General features: G+C 39.7%; 2 protein-coding genes across 6 annotated transcripts in view; one reads left to right on the forward strand and one right to left on the reverse strand.

Annotated features, from left to right (window-relative positions):
• The window catches only part of MYZAP (myocardial zonula adherens protein), an 84,913-nt gene that overhangs the window by 61,796 nt on the left and 3,299 nt on the right, over positions 1 to 19,818 (forward strand). For 4 of the 5 annotated variants that reach the window (XM_072869236.1, XM_072869235.1, XM_072869232.1 and 1 more), the window contains 3 exons: positions 8,660 to 8,743; positions 9,172 to 9,272; positions 10,722 to 14,362. In XM_072869236.1, the coding sequence (XP_072725337.1) occupies positions 8,660 to 8,743; positions 9,172 to 9,272; positions 10,722 to 10,827 (291 nt within the window). In that variant the 3' untranslated portion in view covers positions 10,828 to 14,362. Of the gene's footprint in view, positions 1 to 8,659; positions 8,744 to 9,171; positions 9,273 to 10,721; positions 14,363 to 19,818 lie in introns of those variants that run through there. The other variant, XM_072869237.1, reaches the window with a different exon arrangement.
• On the reverse strand, positions 682 to 19,503 carry LOC140656238 (uncharacterized). Its single transcript, XM_072871734.1, has 3 exons — positions 19,465 to 19,503; positions 18,456 to 19,369; positions 682 to 855 (listed from the first exon to the last, which is right to left on the reverse strand). The coding sequence occupies exons 1-2, from the start codon at positions 19,501 to 19,503 to the stop codon at positions 18,470 to 18,472; spliced, it is 939 nt and encodes a 312-aa protein (XP_072727835.1). The 3' UTR covers positions 682 to 855; positions 18,456 to 18,469.

Here is a 19,818-nt window from a genome sequence, read left to right on the forward strand (position 1 = left end):
CAGCTTTCCAGCCACTCTTCCCCAAGCCTGTAGCGTTGCATGGGGTTGTTGTGGCCCAAGTACAGGACCTTGCACTTAGCCTTGTTAAACCTCATACAATTGACCTCAGCCCATCGATCCAGCCTGTCCAGGTCCCTCTGTAGAGCCTTCCTCCCCTCAAGCAGATCAACACTCCTGCACAACTTGGTGTCATCTGCAAACTGACTGAGGGTGCACTCGATCCCTTCATCCAGATCACTGATAAAGATATTAAACAGGACTGGCCCCAACACAGAGCCCTGGGGAACACCACTTGTGACCGGCCACCAACTGGAGTAAACTCCATTCACCACCACTCTTTGGGCCTGGCCATCCAGCCAGTTTTTTACCCAGCGAAGAGTACACCCGTCCAAGCCATGAGCAGCCAGTTTCTCCAGGAGAATGCTGTGGGAAACCGTGTCAAAGGCTTTACTGAAGTCTAGATAGACAACATCCACAGCCTTTCCCTCATCCACTAGGCGGGTCACCTTGTCATAGCAGGAGATCAGGTTGGTCAAGCAGGACCTGCCTTTCCTGAACCCATGCTGGCTGGGCTTGATCCCTTGGTTATCCTCTACATGCCGTGTGATAGCACTCAGGATGATCTGCTCCATCAGCTTCCCTGGTACCGAGGTCAGGCTGACAGGCCTGTAGTTCCCCGGGTCCTCCTTCCGTCCCTTCTTGAAGATGGGTGTCACATTTGCTAATCTCCAGTTAGCTGGGACCTCCCCAGTTAGCCAGGACTGCTGGTAAATGATGGAAAGGGGCTTGGTGAGCACTTCTGCCAGTTCCTTCAGTACTCTCGGGTGGATCTCATCAGGCCCTACAGTATAGTACCTACAGTAAAAACAAAACAACAACAACAAAACACACAACAACAAATGTAGAAAGAGAAACCCACCTTGGGAGCTTGGAGGAAGAAGATAAGTGGCAGAACAGAAATAACTCGCCACCCCCCAATTCAAATGTTTGGCGTGCCTCAGTGGACTTGAGCAATGCAGTACATTGCTTATCTATTGGCAGAAGTAGAATCACTACTGGTGTTTGGTGAGAGTGTTTATACATGCATAGCATCAGCTCTTTCAGCTGGGAATTGCCTGGCCAAGTCATTAATTAGAAAACTTGCACATTACCACGGTAGCTCTTAATAAGGTGCATTGAACTGTTAGACAATGTGCCAATGTTTATAACTCATTAGGACATCTAGGCCCTGTGGGCCTGCTTTAGCAATAGGTGTACATCAAAGAGTGGTGTAATGTGTTCATACAGCTCGTTAGTTTAGGAAGGTTTCTAAGTTGGTGCATTAATTTAAGTCAATCAGTTGTTACTTTTTCTTTAAGTACAATGAGTTTTAAAATACAAAAAGTATCGAGGGGTTGCTCAAGTGATTTAAGGAGGATTAAAAAGCAAAGGTGCTCATTCCTATTTACTGTATTATGTTCCCTGCAAAAGTTTCAACACTCTTGTGTAGCCTCTGATAAATACAACTTAAGGTCCAGTGAAATATTGGACTGAATAAAATCTTGCTCTCCTGGTACAGCAATTACCTCTGAGAGTTCAGGCTGATGTTGCAATGTCTTGTTTTGTATCATATAGTATGTGTTTGTCCTGTGTTTAGTCATATTTATGACCAGTTTGTTCATGTGTCTGTATCAGTGTTACAGATGCTTAATCCATTAATGGTAGATTAATAAGGAAAATACATGATACTTGAATAACATATAATACTTAAATATATTAACACTGTCATGTTCTGATAAATATTTTAAACTAATGGATGATAATATCAAGTGGTAAATGTTGACTGAGTTTACCTAACAGCTGGATTTGTTCCAATCCAATAGATCACTGTGTATTTCAAGCCTCCAGAACTGTGTCTGAGTACACAGAATAAAATAAAGTTTGCTATTTCAGACTTTCTTTATAAAGGCTCTAAAATTGGACACAACTTTAATTCTCTCTTAAGATTCTTCTTCCTTCTGCTTTAATTGCTTTGTAATTCCCTTCTAACATCTTTGACTTCCCTTCTAATATCACTACTCATATCGCTAGAATTTCCTTAGAGACTTTTGCTTTTAGGTCTCACAATTCTCTTCTTGACTGTTCTTCTTAGGTGTTCTATCCATGAGATCAATTTAATGCTGTTGACTCGTACATCTAGCTTTCCATCTTACTGAAGCAAAGTGTAGTTGCTTGGTGGAGCAACAGAAATTCAGAAGGGCAGCCCTTCTTATAAAGTATTTAGACAGTCCATTCAAGTAGCATGACAATTTTGTTTGGTATTTGAGGAGACGTACTGGAGACTCTATAAGGTGCAGTAGTGAGAAAGAAACAGATCTTCGTTGATGGAATAGACAAGAAGAACTGAATTTTCTGGGAGTTGCTACAAGGTAAGGTGACGATCTGGAGGTTGAGGGAGTTTGAGAGAGATGACCTCAAGGTTTCAGAAGCAGGTAAATGCATAGAGGTGGTAACAGCAATAGGACTGAATCAAGGAGGAGAGAGCTTGAAAAGAAGTGCTGTGGCCATATTAATCCTGAGCCAGTGCATACATTCAGGATGATTCACACTGCATGTGGGATCTTATGTGCTGATTCAGATCATTAGAAATTGCAGTGGATATGTGAAATGCAAGCTGCACAGCCAACACAATCTGCAGGGAACTTCATGGATCCTGCCGTGATGGGGAGAGATCAGGTGCCCTTCCTGTACCTGACAGCCAAATGCCAGGGATTGAAATGGGGTGGCCAAAGGGCTGAGCTCACATGCAGCCCACTGCGTTGGCCTTGTCGCCAGGTGTAGAGCTCCCGAGCAGCATGTGCGTACTGAGTGACTGAGCCAGGGAGCTCATCTCTCCTAGTTGTTACAGCACTGGGGGGAATGTGCTCTGCTTCCCAGCCCCTGGGGTGGCCTAAGAGCACATGATGGCCCTCAGTCGCTGGCAGACCAGATAAATTACAAACTGTAGCTTGGGCCTTGTAGCTCTTCCCTTACCATTTTGGAATAGCCAGATGTCTCCCAACAGGAGAAGGAAAAGCAGGAGCAAAGAATACAGTGGGGTGGGGGAGGTAAGAGAGAATTAAGTGATAGGAAAAAGGGTGCTGGTGTTGCCCAGGGTTGCTAAATTCACATTTTTACTGCTAGCAGAACTGTTTTGAAAGGAATGAGTGGGTCATTAATGTAAAATGGTATTGCTAAGTAGGTTGCCCACTTAGCAAACAACCTAGGTTTGTTTGACTGCTTAATGTGGACATGAAGGTTGTAGAAATACTGGTATAAACGTGGAGGGGAAAGAATGGCTAGTCAAACAATGCAAGTCAAGAGGTAAGTTCTAGGGAAAGTCTGTCTGGGCACTTCTAGAGAAGGTTGGAAGAGGAGAGGCTGAAGGAGGTACCTGAATAGTGCTTGTAGAAAATGATGGAGAAATCTGAGAGGGTAGTTTGTGTAAAAGCCAGATTTGGGAGCAAGTTGCTGATTTGGCAGTGAGCCGAAATGCTAAAGTCTGCAGACACAGCAAGGATGAGGTAGATTGGGCATTGAGCAAAGAAAATGTAGGAACATCTTGGTGATGATTTTGTCCTGGAGTCAGTCCAGAAGTGACTCAGATCCAAGAGTCAGTCCATGGAAGTTGAGTGTCTTTGGCTTGCACTGATTTGTTTCTGATGCTAGACTATTCTGGCCACCACTTGGGCACTCAGTTCAGTATTGTGTTTGACCTATCTTGCTTCTCCTCTCCTTCTCCTTACCTTATATTCAATCAGAAGTCAAAATCTATAGCTCTGTCACCTGCTAGTTGTTCTCTTGCTTTATGCAGCTCCTTGAAACAAAGATGCTCTCAAGACTTGGGTTTGTGCAATACAGGTTTATGGTGCTGTAAGTGCTATCTTTTTTTAGTTTGCCATAACTAACTTCTTTATGGAAAAATCAAAATTGACATTAGGTAGCAAGGCATGAATTTTATTTTTGAAGTGCTTTTACCCAATTCAGCATTATGATCCAGTGTTCTTGTTACATTCCTCTCTCAAAGGAAACCATCACTTTTACTTTATGCAATGTGACATATAAGTGTATTGAATTAAGGTTGCATTTTATTTAATATAGTAATATATTAATATAATCCCCTAAAGTTATTCCTGGTTTTCCTGGTTTCCTGTGACATATCCCCTCAAGGGTTAATCAAATCAGGTTTACTCACTCCTGGTGCTAATGGCATAAGATAATGTGTATTCAAGTCCTTATGCAGTAAATAAACTTTTTTGTAGTAAACTACTCTGGTGGGATGTGTCATCTCTGTCAGGCCTGTGGGTAGTTTAAAGGTGTGTCATGACTTTGGAAGTTGTTTCAGCCCTTGGACTGCAGTAGCTGCTGAGACAACTAGTTGGCCATGTGTCTGGGGGTGCAGCGTGCCTGTATGAAGTAATATGGGTGCTCTGCTACGTTCTGGCACTGCTTTCCTTTTGCAGCAGCCTCAAAGGGTTAGCTCTGCTGCATCTGGGGAGCCGGGACTGCAGGACTTTTTTCCTGAGGCTGAAACAGCCTCTCTCATTTTAGCCACTGCTGAATTTATTTCTCCTGGAATGTATTTGGTCTGTGTGGCTGTGTCTTTGAGTTCATAATGTTCTGAAGATCCACCAAAAGTTTTTGTATGTTACCCAATTCACAGCCTTATCATATCTGTAATCTGCATGGTCTAATCATTCCATTTTGTTTTACTGCTAGACTGAGGCTTTGTGTGTGTGCTGATATAGTACCACATTGTCTCTTCTCCATGCTGTAGAAGAGAAGGTGTATTTTAAAATTCTGGCATAATTCTTCAGAGGGACAAAGTAGATTGATTTAATGGGTTCTGACTGGTACTGTGTAAACATGTTAAAATGAGGCAGGGAGTGCTGTTGTGTATGGTTCAGTCTGCCAGTCCTTAGAGGATTCTCACAAAAAAAAAAAAAGTAAAAGCAGTAACATTCCTGCCAAATTACAAAATGTCTTTTTGGAGTTCAGGTTTGTGTTTGGGAAGGGGAGGAAGCCATTTGTCAAGGTCTTCCTCTTTGTGTTCTCTGTTAGATTTTAAGGTGTCCGTGCTCATTTTTGCCTTCAGACTATTCTAGTTAAAATAACTCAAAAAACATCCTTAGGGAGTTGGTGTCTCTGTAGCCAATGTGAAGAATAAACAAATATAAGTTACGCTAAATCTATTTGTACATAATACTGGTAAACATAATGGTTACTGTCACAGTTCATTTCATGTCTTAGAGCCTTCATATCATAGAGTGAATATAACTTAAGGTAAATGGCTATGAAATACAAGAGTTTGGTCTTGCTTTTGGATAATAGATAATTCGATCACTTATTTGGAAACAGAAATATTTTGTGTTTGATGTAAAAACCAGAATAGGCAGCTGATGAGGTGTATTATCTTCAATAACAAGAATGGCTATCTGTCAGGGCAAAACCCTCCCCGATCACATAGCTGTGCTTGGCTTCAGTCGCCTTTGTGTCGTACTGATTACTGGTGTTAAAATTATTTCCTTGTATGCATAGTAGGAGAACAGAATATTAATAGAGAAGACCCACTTGAAAGTCCTAAAAGAACAGTTTATCTTTTCTGAAGCAGAATTTATTGGCAGGACTGAAGCTATTCAACCAGTGAAGATATAGCTGACTTAATTTAGTCATACTGTTAAACAAAGTTATAATTAAATATGAAGATCAAAATATGTTCTATGATTTTCTGAAAATGCTACAAGCTCTGTGTTTCTGTGATTTGAAAACTGAAATTATAATGGCTTTAGGTGACATGGATAACTTTTACATGCACTTTAAAGTAAAAGAAAAAAAAAGGAAATACCTGATTTTGAGAAAGATGGATGATGATAGCACTCATATATTCTGTAACTGTTCAGCTGAAAACACTTCCTGTATGGAGTTTACATTTTAGCTTTTCAAGTAATAACTGCTCATTGTGTCAATGAGATGTGATAACTGAAGTAATGAAGACTAAATTAAAGTTGAGTTGGTTTTATAACTCTTCATTTTTTGGTTTAATTTATGCATTTGTTTTGCTTCATTTTTTTCATAGTTCTGTATGTTTTGATTGAAATGTTTTATAATACCTAGCAGTAAATGTTCGGGAGGGTGATAGTACTACTGTTGTTTTGATTGTTTGTTGTTGTTACTGTTGGTACTGTTGTTTGTACCTTTGAGTATTTTATAATTTTCTTTTAGCAGGATGTGAATATTTCTACTAATCATTGTTTCCAGATATGCTGAAAAGTTTTACACTGGTGGTTTTGAAGGGGTTTGTTAATGTTCTTTCACAAAATTGATTTTAAGATACAGAGTTAAAAAGTGACTGGTGAGAGTGCATGGAAAATTTGACCCAAGTATTTAGAAATGGTCTTTCTTGCATATCAATGTAACATAATGATTGCCAGGAAAAACTAATGTATTCTGAGCTTTCCTTGATTTCAGTTTGGCTGTTCTACAAAATGAATTCACTTTAGTAAAAGTCCACTAATTTTTTTTACCACAAATACTTTTTACTTTTTCCTTAAAATTGTATCAATGAAGCCCACAGCCAATCAATAACTTGACAAAATAAAGCTACCTCACTTAATGTGAAGTTTTATAGAAAATACCTATTTTTTTATTATGCATAGGTATTTTTATAGGTTTTTTGTGATAAAAAAGCCATCGGTATAGACCTGGTTTTTTTTCTGTTGGCATATTGCCCAAAAATACAAAGGAATGTGCGGGATACACACTTTTCTAGTGCTGTAATGGCAGTTTGAGTATCTTTCTTTCCTCATCTAACATAGCTTTAAGGGGTGCACTTCTTTATATATACAGTAATAGAGACTTTACTAAAAGCAGTGCATGGCAGACTCTGGCATTCCATTTGTGATGTGGTCCATCCATTTTTACTAGCTTGGTTTGCTTCTGATTCTGCTTTCAGGCTTAAGACCTGAAACTTTTTATATCTTTAATTTACTTTAATGAATTGTGGAGACAATTGCCTTAGATAATGCACTGTTTGGTAGAGCAGAAGTTGTTGGTTGGGCTCTGCCTAGTTAGAGAGCTGGCATAGAGCAGGGAGAGGGGTTTAGCTAATGATGTTGCAGCACCTCAGTTGAGATACACATTCCCATGGTCTTAATAGGGGGAAAATAAGGTTTTTGACTTTCATGTCGTTTGACCTGAAATGGCTTGTTCAAGAAAAGTGGATTGAAATTTAATTGGAAAAATTACTGACCTGACACCATTTAACACTGAGAGCAAAAAGAGTATCCACTGCTATCAGCTTTCATTGCTGTTGCTGTAGGACAAGACTTGCATGAGCACAGAACACAGTGGGAAAGCTGTCTTCCAGTTCCCACCTGCACGCAAACATGATGCAGAATCCCTTTTCTCCCTCAAACTGATCTTTCAGTGCACTTCTGATGATTCTCCTTAGAAATATTTTTAACACTGCTTTCTGCAGCTGAAGTAGACTCTAACTACAGATACAGGAAGCACCTTGTCTTCTGTGCTTGTAAAGTGGTGTGTGTCTACAGCTGTCTATGAGTAATACTCTGAACTGCCTCCTGGGGAAGCAGTAACAATTGAAGTTGTTATTTAGCTGTTGTTTGGTTTTGCTCTTTTTATTAGCCACTATTTTAGTAGGTGTAGTCAGCAGGGGTTGAGAGAGAATAACAAGTTACTTTTCCTTTGGTCCAAGGAGAAAATTCAGTTTGTTTGCACAAGATGCTATTGTCTCCTAAATGCGGTGAACTGAAAGGAACTGACCTCTGTGCCAGTCAACAGGTCTCTTAAGACAATTGCTGATAACAGTATGAACCTCACACAGCAAATCATGCTTTAAGCAAAGGGTTCAGAAGAATGGAAAAGGAAAACTGTGGCTTTAGGAGCTTTAGAAAGCCATTTCCACACAATCAGAACAGCTTTGGGACAGCAGCAAGGTACTGGTATGAAATCTGGGTCACACCCAGTTTCTCTGGTCATACTTCTTGTGCTGGTAGCAGGGAAAGATTTAATGCAAGCGTTCTTGTTGTATGGCTCTATGACCAGCAGAAATCACAGAATATAAGGAAGATTGTCTTCTGTTCCATATAGAACAGTATTAAGATGAAATGCTCTGGTGCAGCTAACTTTATTTTAATTTTCATGAACATTTGTAAATAACTTATTTCGATTCCCTAGGTATAAAATGAAAATGCACTTTTTTTCAAGGAGTCTGGTATGCCAGGAAATAACTGAACAAATAAGACGTTCAAGAAACTGGCAAACATGCAACATATTTTTGGGTGTAGTCAAAATTGACTGGAGCAAAGGCCTTTGAATCAAACACGGAGTTTTCCCTAGTTTGCTTTGTTACATGACAATGCTTGAGTTTCCATTCTCTTTCCAGAAAAATACAAATTCTTAAAAGCCATGTTAGTATACGTGTATCATCTTTATATAAACGATCCTAATTGTATGGGATGATAGCTAATCCATGGATTAAAGCAGTTTGTGAATATGTATAGGTATTCAATTGTTGCTGAATAATAAAATTAAACATGTTTTCTTCCTGTGGTATCTAGGTCTTTTCCTCCTCTTCCCATCCCCGTTAGACTAAATGTCTTTGTTTTATTTTTCTTCATAGATTGAAATGCTAAGGAAGAAAGTAAAAGACAAGGAACTATTTATAATACAGCTTTTAGAAAAAATCTCTTTCTTAGAATGTGAGGTAAGGCATTACCTTTTAAGTTTATATTATTGTGATTATTTTATTAAACCAAATAAAATTTGAACCAATGTCACCTGATGTTATCTGGATGCATATTTACTATATGTATTTGCTGTTCTTCAGTATGGCAATCAAACTTATGACACCAGTCACATGAGGAATGTATGTAATACAAAGTCTCAATATTCATGCTAAGTTTCTTATAATAATGTTATAAAATTGTATGTCAATTACTTAAAAGAGAAGCTTCTGAATAAAACTGTTGGTTTAATTTATTTTTTTTTCCAGAAGTAAGGATTCCTTTATTTTCTCAATAAATACTTTTATATTATTTCTTGTGGGGATAAGCCAATATGCAATTTTATTTCCTTGTTTAATTAACATAATTTAAATAAAATAAACTTGTGATGAAAATTACTGTTTCCCAGAATAAAGAATTACAAGACAAATTGGACTTCTTAATGGAAAACCAACCAAAGACCAATATAGAAACCAGAGATACTGGTGTAGGATGTGATCTTCCATACAGGTATTTACTTTTTCTGCTTGTTCACAGGAAACTTCTTCATAACGTCCCGTATTGGTGCTGTATTAGTAAACCATTGTGCTAATAAACTGTTAGAGTGGATTGTGGAGTTCTGCAAAATTTTCCTGAGTTCAAAAGAGCACATCAGCTAGGTGTAGTGTACTTCAATGACTTCAATGAGTATGATTTTTTTTTTTTTTTTTTAAAGATGCAAACATATTGCAAACCCTTGGGAAGTACTTATTTACAGTAACGTGATTTAAGCAGGGACTAAAGCTAGAAGTCAAGAGATACGACTTTGTGAAATATGGGAAATATTGATGAAATGTGTCTGCTGGCAGCGCAGCAGAAGACAATGGACATCTCTACCCTGAGGCTGGTTAATGCTGGCTTCATGCATGCTTTATTCTTTGTGTTCCGGGAGATGCGCCCATTTTAAAGGGCAGGTAACACCAACAGTAACAGTTTACGGCTGCAGCAATTTCTGGAGATATCCTAGCCCTAGGTGGAAGATTGCCAATTAAACAGTACGGTAACATTAGCACTTCTGCACTGGAATGGTTGTCTCTGATCTGTGGTGGCCAGTGGCGCTGTAGCCTGGCTTTGTAAAGATCCAGATATTGTGCCTCCCCTTCTCCTCCTCCCCTTTCTCTGCCCTGAACACTGCAACAGGGTTGCACTGAGCCCTGGAGCAAGGTTGTGGACTTGCACTTGAATCTTCCCCCCAACAAGTCACCACAGGGAAGGGCAAAACAGAAACCAAAATAGTAAGGTAAGAAGGACCATTGCACATTACTTTTTACTACCAACAAGTAAACTTGTCCATCTTAACTGCCCTGCAAATTGAATCATTTAGTTTGAGGAATGCATATAAAATCAGCAATCTGCAATACAAACTAAAATTTCCTTCCCAATTTAAAAATACACTCATTTCAATGTTCAGCCTAGAGCCTATTTTAATGGCATGAGTTTTGAAACCTCAAACAGTGGTTTTCACTCAGGGTGCCAACAGAAACCTATCTTTGTCCTCTCTGGGGCCCCTCTATGTAACCAACAGCCCCTACTTATCTGATATTTTTCCTGTTTTTGAGATTTATCTCTCTGCAGAAATTTACCTCTATGCAGTTTAGATTTTATGGGATTACTCTTCACAATTGTGTTCTTAAATGTAATATTGCTGTCTTTATTGTTGCAGGATCCTTAGTCCTAGTAGCTGTATTGCTGGACATTCCAGTATGAGCTCCAGCAGATGCCTGCGTGTGAACTTGCCATTATCTGCCACAGTTTTTATCAAATATTCTTTGTGGCATTATAGAAAAGAAATATGGAACATATCAGATACACTGAACAGTTTAATTTTAGCCTGTCAATAACAAGGCACAAGTTCATTGCTGTGGCATTTCCAGCCCAGCTGTCTGATACTCAGTAAGCTTTTTCTTGTCTCCTCAACAGTACAAGTACTGAGAACAGAAGATCTCCTGAAAGTGCAAGGCTGGTGAGGACATACACCCCATTCAAGAGAGTGTTGGAATTTAGCACAAAGAACAGTACATCTTGAGCATTCAAGTCAACGTGCTTTCAAAATACGAGCAAATATCTTGCACCTTTGCAGCTTGATTAGATAAATTTTTATCACGTCATAGAGAAGAACAGCAGCATGGATTCTTGCTAAATTTAGCCTGAAAGCAGCTTTTTAGTAACTTTGCATCTGAAGTTACTACTGACATTAACTGTGAGGGGGATATGGAAGAAGCGGGATGAGTGAAACAGCAGTCAATATTGCTTCTTTAGAAGCTGTCTAGTGCAATGTGTCATTTCAAATGCCTATAAGGAAGGAGTTGTATAGCTGTACAGATTTTTCTTCAGTTGTGTTGTAATTGTTTGTGTAATGAAGCTCTAATATTTTATTTTCAATACTACTAGAAGCAGGATCTGAAACTATGCTGGCAGAGGGTATTAGTCTGAAAGCTGCCACTTTGTCAATGTACAAAGTGTGAGGGCTGTTCACACCTGTCATAGAAACCTGGTATAGTTAAGGGCTGTGTTCACCTGGAAGTTTACTCATAACCAGCACTCTTTTGCTGGGAGGGAGAGATGCAACTGGGCTGTTTCAAACAATTCCCTCAACACATGCAGATGAATGTCATGTTTGTTGCTCTAAACAGTAAGCGATAGAGCAGATTATAATGGATTTTGCTTTGCTGGACTAAGGCACTGGTTTGCACTTCCTCAGTCATGGGACAGAGTGACTATTCGTGATACATTCAATAGTAATTGTGTAGGAAAATCCCTGTCACTTTTTTTATTTACTTTTCCATTAGAAGAAGGTATTTTCATTAAACAGAATTTTGCCTACAGCAACCTGCAGCAGTCCCTGCAATTTGTACAGCAGCAGCAATCCTGAATCAGGATTTTGATTTTTGAGTAATCTTTTTTTTTTTTTCTTTTTCCCAAAGCACTTAAAATCTTATCCTTGACTTCAAAGTACCAGCAGGAATGACTGCATTTAGTACTGAACTTATTTAAATATATATAGGGTATTTTTTTACACCTTGTTTTGATCTCCCAGTCTTAGTGAACTAAAATGAATTCTGAATATTTTCTGGTAGTTCTATTAACATGAATGAAGGGCATTTTTTTAATTACAGTAATGGCTATAGAAGACAAACAACTTACATTTTGTATGATTAATATTGTTCTTGCATTGAATGTCAATCCCAGGAGGTACTCACCTTGCCACAGGGCTTCACAAAGTGATTGCTTTTATCTCCAGTCTATTGCAAGTTCTTAAATTCAGTACTGTATGTTCAAATTAAGTATACTGAGTAGCGTTGTATTTAAAATAGTAATATTGACCTCATAATCCAAATCTTATTCCTGCATTATTTCATGGGTTTCTGAATTTGTTACAGAACTTTGTTTATTCTGTAGCTGTGCTGTTTAACTACTAAATAAAGAAGCCTGTTTTGATGTGGTACAGGTATCTTGCAGAAACATTAATTGCTTGATATAATCAGAGCATATACAAAATAAAATGGGAAGTTCAAACTTCTCCAGCTTTTGTGTTCAGATCATCCTCTGTTTGCACATAAGCTATTTTTTTCCTCGTGACCTATTTTTTCCTCCATGTTCAGCTCCCGAGAACTTAAAATGGTCATTCTTTCTAAAAAGTCAAACACAATATTATGGATTGTATTATGCACAAAATTCAAGAAATAATTGCAATCAAAGCCATTACCAAAAAGGTAAATTATCTATTGTGTGAAGGAAGCCTGCAATCTTCACTGGTATAGAAGTTGCAAACATTAACAGCTGCTCAATGTTTCTTTTAAAAAGAATAATTAAAAAATACAGTGTTGGTTTTAATAGCTCTAAAAGGAAACTGTTTGCTTTGCATGTGATGAGGGAGTGCAAAAGATCTCATAGATATCAAAAGGGAAAAGAAAACCTTCCAGCTGTCAAATTAGTAAACAGGCATAATACCACACATATGCTTAAATAGCTTCTCCCAGAGAAGAGGTGCAAAACCTCTGTAACGGGAAAGGGCTTGAAGAGAAGGTCCCTGAGAATAAAGTCTGCTCCCTATAAAAACAGTCCTTAGACACAGCACCCTCTCATTATGCAAAGCAGAGGAATTGTCTTGTACTTGAATACCAAAGACATGGAAACAGCTGACACATGGAGAAGCTGTAGCCTTAACCATGCATAGAGTATTTTTGATTGAATGAAGTTTTGATGCTTGAGTGAATTTGGGAGACTGAGTTTGCTGAACAAAGTTCCCAAATAACAGTTAATTTGATCAATAACTAAATGAATTCTGGTTATGAACAACTAAGAACATGAAGTGAAACTCTAAATGAGAAAACATTTAAATTGGAAGTGTCTTTTGGTGAACCCAAAAGATGACGGGGTAATGACCCAACTCAGATTTCAGGGATAAGCTTTGTACTTATGTAATCATATCTCCCTCTAGTGGCTGATAGCAGCAAATATTTGGACAGTATCTGTTTTTGAAGAGAAAGACACTAAAAACTAATCCCAACTGGCCATATTGATGTCCATTAGGGATGCAACTTTAGTTCATTACATAATGCCTTTTAGCATTTTTTGTGCCCACATATTCTCTCTATATTTCAGGAATTTAATTCTGAACCATGGTTTGTGAAAGTTACCCTCAAACTTAAGATGAATGGATGAAGGCAGTATTTATAGATAAAATGAAATGCATATTGTTGTAAAAGACATTAACTGACAAGTTTAAACAAGTAAAAAGACTTTATCCCTCTGTTTTTGGCCAGAATTCAGAAAACAGAACCTGATGACTGTGAAGTGCTCAGTGAAGGGTAGGAGAGGGCAGGATGAAGTATCAAAATGCTGTTTTGACACAGACTTCAAAAGGAAGTTAATTCTACTTTTAATATACTCCTGAGGATCTCCTCTGAAAATACTGCAAGCTATTTTAACTCTGAGACTTGCAAAATGATGATCAACTGCTCAAGACCACCAAGACTACAGCAAGGCATTGAATTTTTCCTGTAAAAGTCTTCTGTGTAAATTCTGTCTTGTCTATTTGATAAAATGGTATTTTTTTTCTAAACCAAAGAAGGATGGAAGTCTATGCTATATTTTAATAGCATTTTGACATGCAGTGAGCTGGATGACCATCATTTGATTGGACTACTGGTCTAAATTTGGAAACTGTGAAGAACAGGAGAGGAACAGTATTTATCTAACTGTGTTACATGAAAATGTAGAGCTTTCCAGTCAAATCAGCAGCAATGTAAATTAGCATAGATGATAACAAATCTGACTGAAAAGACTGTAACACTTCAGTATAAATTTTGTCAATTTGAGATTGGGTTAATTAGTACTGTAACATTAGAAACTAGTAAAATTTCTGTAAGCATCAATAAAAACCATATAGATAGGTCCCAGAAAGTGCATTAAATATAAGTCAATTGTATGACTACATTTGTACCATGATAAGTATTCTTTTGTGATTTATTCCAGATACTCTGGAAAGTATTTTGGGATACAGTTTTCATATATGCTGTATAAATAATGCAGTTATGTTGTATGCTTTTAATACAGCCTGTATGTAGGACTTGAAAAGGATAAATTGCAATAAATATTGTATTTAAACTTTCTATTCTGTTGTGACAACATTCATTTAGAAATAACTTACTTAAAACCTTGCTAACTCTTACTCTACACAGTCTTGTTTGTTCAAAACATGTGTGAATGCAAAAGCGGTTCTCTGGAGCCTTGATGTTCTTGTCAGTGTTTCCTTTGGCAGACAGGCTCTTGAGAACAGGAAGACACTCCCTTACTAAAGACTCTTCTCAAAGCCAAGTAACAAAAGTAGATGAACTCTTTTATGAAATAAAGAACTATTTACTTGCACAGGACAAACAAGAACTGGGCAGCGCAGCTCTTGCAAAAAAACCCAACAGCTTCAGCTCCCACAGATAAAATCTGAATACATCTGGGATACTGCTCTCCAGGCTTCAGCATGATGAGATTGGGATGACTGTGGCCCATCTTTTTTTACAGTTTATATCCACTCACTGATAATAGAGATTTATCTTTAAGACTGACACAATGAAACAATCTACCTGTCAACTACATAAGAAGAGGTTATGCAAACATGACAATCACAGTGTTACTGGTTTGCAATGCTCAGCTGAAGAATGTGAAGTTTTTTACTTGAGTAGTGCTTCCCTGTGTATGTGTATTCAGTACAGATTGCCAAAAGGACCTCATAAAATCTTGTTGAGATCAGCAATGCTCAGTGCTGAAACCTACAACATAGGATTCTGGGAGCTGGATACTAATGCTTTTTGGAAAGGCTTTAAATCCTTGTTTTGACACCTGAAGACTTTTAGACATGGACAGATGAGCAAATAGGTAAGAAGTAAGTTCTCTCCACATTGTTAAGTCTGTAATTCTGTACAGGAAATCCCTGCTCCACAGAATGGAGACATACATGCTGAGAGTTTCATTCCACTTACATTTTATTTCATTCCCATTCAGTACCTGGGACTGTTTGTATGTGTAAAAGAAGAAATGTGCTTAAGAGACCTGATGAGTTAAGGCCCTTCCAGCCCTACCTCAAGCACTAGAACATGGAAGAAACACAGGAAAACAAGGTGATAGCAGCCATCTACAACTTCAGGTATGTGAAAACTTTCAGAAGAAAAAGGGACCTGGTGGATTAAAGAGAAAATATGTAAAAGTGAACATCTATGAGGTTACAGTATTCTGTAAAGGTGTGTGTGGTGTATAGGCATACTACAATAATCTGACAGTTGCTCCCCATATGTAAAACAGTATGTTGATAGGTATAAGTATATATAGGATTGTTTTTAAAGTGTTTGGGGCTTTTTTAGAGAAATAAGGTTAAGGGAGGAGTTATTTTCTTTAAATTAAGGAAAATACAATTAATTATTACAAAGGTGCATCATGATGATTAAAAAAGTTTTCTTTTTCTTTTTTACATGAAATTAAAATGATTCATTTTAATTCCAAATATTCATACCATTTTTTTTCTGTTATTTTGGGGGTGGCTTATTTTGTATGTGTGGCTTGATTCCTCTCCTCCTGCTCCTCAATATTTCCACCTAGAAGCAGAGAAACTGTAAAAGTAGTGTCCCCACACCCAAACCTACTTTCTAAAGTCTCTTTTGCCCCTTTTCCTAGTGAAAAGAACTAAGAGTAACATTTATATATTTACAAAGTTGAAGAAAGGAGAAAAGGACAATGGAAATGATACCTTTAACAGAAAAGAAGCAAGTGTCAGTTTTAATACCAATTTTGGACAGACTAAGATATTTCTAACAGGAAATTCTTCTACCTGAAAAAAATCAGCCAGTTGTACTTCATGGCCATTTCCCCCAAAATGTCGTATGACTAGAATACATCAGCTTAGTTGTAACTGGCATTGATAAAACAGAAATACTAAAAATTCAGACACAAATGTTCAATGTTCCTTGTAACTGGTGTAATCGATTAAAAAAAAATGTGTGCTAGAATAAGTTACTTAGTTATTTGAATACCTTTCTTTTTAGCTGTATTATATACAAAGATGAATACTCCTGGGTCACACCTTGCTTCGTGTTGTTTTTTTCATGCAGTTTATTCTTTTTTGTTAGTATACCTGATTTTCTTCTTCATTGTCATTCTAATAATTTAATTTTCTTGTAGAAGTAATACTAAATTGCAAAGTAATTCCAGCCATGCTATTGCAGAATAAATTATTTTTAACTCTAGATATCTAGTGACAGAAAACAGACTGACTGAAAACTATCTAATAATAGCTCTTGAGATAATGTCCTAAGTGACAAACATAGGAAAGCCTATGTCAGAAATAATAAAAGACACAGTTTTGTTATATACTTAGCTTACATGAATGCTGATCAAAATATTCAAGAAACAAAAGTTCTAATTAAAAAGGCCAAGCATGCGCTGAGGAAAACAATAAAAATATGACTGTGCACTGCAAATAATGACAGTGTATCAGTCTCCCAAGAGAAGCAAGAGCAAAGTCCTAAGACTAAACTTGCAGTAGGTATTGCTGGATGATGATTACTCATGTTGAGAGTGTTCAGGATTTTCCTACACACCTGTATTTCGCCCCAGGGCAAGCAATGTATAAGTATATAATTTTCCTCAGCCCCACAAGTGCTCCATACTTCTGGTCCTTGACTGAGAAAGCTTAAAACTATTTTTCCTTCTTCAAATTTGTATCTAGATTGATACTATCTAGATTGCGCTGTAGCTAGGTGCTGCCCATCTCTCCATAAACAATAATGTATTTGTTCCAGCACCTTCTAAATTTCAGCTATTTGTTCATCATTCTGCAACTGTGTGTTACCTGTAAACAGACTATGGTATTCCAAACCTTAACACTCCCAAACTGTAAAGATGAACAATATTCCTTCCCAATGACGTTGGACAACTACAGGCTTGGTGAATGGTATTCCAAGTGAGGCTACAGAATGATCAGTCGAGATTCCCAGCAGTCATGTTATTAGGACTTGATTCTCTTCATTTTTTGCTCTATTTTTCTGCGTTTATGCAGTTTAGCACGTAAGCTGAAACCCGCTGTAAATACCAGCATTACTTTTCTGTACACGTAAATAACAGCAGCTGAACTGAGATGAACCATCATCATGTAAGTGCAGAGCAGCGGTCTAACGAGATTTTTCCTTCTAGACTCTCACTTCCATGCAGGCAGAAGCAGTGCTGTTTCCATGCCCAGCCTTCCCACTTTCTCCAGTATACACAGGAGAAAGAGGCTAAAAAGCAAGATAAAGTATTCCTTCTTCAAGATGCAGAAATGTTACATAGATGGCATAACTTAAGCATGCGTTACAGAGGCAGCAATTCAGAGAACTTGTGTCCTTATAACAGTGAGCCATCTCTTGGTGAGAAAAGCTCACAGTGATTTCCTCTTCCCTCAACTCTTAGAGAAAACTCCCTGAGGGATTTTCCATGGGAGATGATCCAAATTGTGTATAACAGACAGTGAAACGGTCTCCTCAACTAGTCACTTAACTTCGCTTTTCTCACCCTGATCGTGGTATTTTTTTCCATGGGTAGCTGCCTGCTTGATTAATCTCATTTCCCCTGGCCCTCAGACTTTCCATTCACCTTCCAGCTGAGCAAACAAAGGGGCGGGCAGCCATTTTAAAACGCTTCCTCCTCCAGTCCCTCCGGGGTAGGCCCTCCGTTCATCCTGTTCATAAAACAACTGTTTTAACAATCTCTGAGAAATGCGCCTCTTTACTATTACTTGGATCAAGAAACCTCCACGGGGATCAACTTAAAAAGGCTGACATCTGCCACCTGGGAACTACCATTCAGCTAATGACCTTATTCCTACTAGATGGAGTGGACTTAGTAAAGCTCATAGCACTTGTATCAGTTAGGAAAGTTGTCAGTAAGCAGGCCAACATTGTATCACAGTCTGAATTTCTATATTGAGTCTCTGTATCATACATAAACATGATGCCATGTAAAGAAAACTTTAACAAATCTCTGAAAATTAAACCTTGAGTCCTAAATTGGAGTTGATACTCTGATAAAAGCTACTCAAACACATGGAAATGGCATGGCTTTCGTCACTGAAAATGCAAAATAATTAAAGCAAGAGACATTTAAGCTTCTGCAGCTTTTTACGCGTACCGAGAGTGCCGAGTTCAGCACCAGCAGTCTGCCTCTGCTCCGCGCAACTTCGCACAGCCAGCCTCATCTGAAGTATGCTTCTTGAATACGAGGTCAATTTCTGTAATAAGGATTTTGTGACACAAGGACCGACGCGGAACGTAACCCACGCGTGTCCAGAGCGCGGCGGCCAAGTCGCCACGGCGCCCGACGCGCCCTGCGGGGAGGCCGGCGTGTGCTCCTCTCCGCCCCGCGCAACAACTGCTCGCGCCGACAGAAGACAACCGTCCGACGTTATTTTGGGCTTGTGTCAACGTATCGAAACGCGTCCCAGCGCGTGGGGTGAAAGCCCCCACCGCCCTCTGCACCCTGAGAACGCCCGTCTCGCCCCGTTCCCGCCCTGTACTGGGGGTGGCTTCTCCCGCACTTCCCGGGCCTCCCAGAGGAGAAGGGGCGGGGCCGCGGCCGCTCGCCTGGCGCGGCGGCCGGCTCGGCGTCGCCTTCCGACCAAGTCGGGCCCTGCCGCCCTGCCGTCGCTTCCGGTAAGATGGCGGCCTCCGAGGAGCTGCGGAAGCGGCGCCGGGCTCGGGCGGCTGCCCCGGTGACCGGCGGCGCGGGGCGGCATGGCAGCGGCGGGCGGCGGCGGCGCCGCCGGCCTGCGGGGCCGGAGCCTCCCCGAGCTGCGGGAGATGCTGAGGCGGCAGGAGCGGCTGCTGGCGGACCGGTGAGGAGAGGCGGAGCGCGGGCGCCGAGGAGCGGGTCAGGCGTCCTGCCGGCTTCGCCCGTCCCCGCGTAGGCGGCAGCGGCCAAACCTCTTCCTCTTGTTTAACTCCCTTCGGGGGCTGATGAAGCTGCGTGTACCTCACAGGGGCTTCCAGTTTTTGCCGCAGCAGCGGCGCTCTCTGGAGATGCGGGGCTCCCCGCAGGGCGCGGGGCTGCCGCCCCTCAGCGCTTCCCCGTGGGCCCTGTCCCCGCCCGGCCTCTCTGTAGCTTCCCTATCGCTGCGGTAGGCTGTGGAGCCGCGCAGCGCCTTCCTGTCTGGGCTCTCAAGATCACAGCCGGGGGACATCGTTCAAATTATACGTGTCTGTGTGGTTTTACAGCCTGTGGGCGTTCACAGCAACACCTGTATGGTTATTTCTGGGCGTATGGACAGAGAAATCTCCACTGTGATGAAAACATGAAATGATATTTGCACGCTGCACTTCTCAGAGCAGCAGTTACATCTTTGAGCAGAAAAAAAATGTAATCGTTGCTTTATCGTAGTTGATATCTGAGGCTGCAAGTGCTTTGCATCATACCACTTTTCAGAAGTCTAGTATGTAAATAAGAAACTTAATGTTAGAATGAGAAACCTGCCACATTAAGTGTTCTAATAGAACAA

Source organism: Ciconia boyciana, chromosome 8, assembly GCF_034638445.1.
Source record: "Ciconia boyciana chromosome 8, ASM3463844v1, whole genome shotgun sequence".
NCBI classification, from domain to species: domain Eukaryota; kingdom Metazoa; phylum Chordata; class Aves; order Ciconiiformes; family Ciconiidae; genus Ciconia; species Ciconia boyciana.

Excerpts from the sequence above, each read along its gene's own strand:
- LOC140656238 (XM_072871734.1), bottom strand. The coding sequence starts at position 19,503 with ATGTCCCCCGGCTGTGATCTTGAGAGCCCAGACAGGAAG. Across the intron at positions 19,370-19,464 it reads TTGAGAGCCCAGACAGGAAG|CCCCGCGCCCTGCGGGGAGC; the intron begins GCGCTGCGCGGC and ends GAGGGGCGGCAG.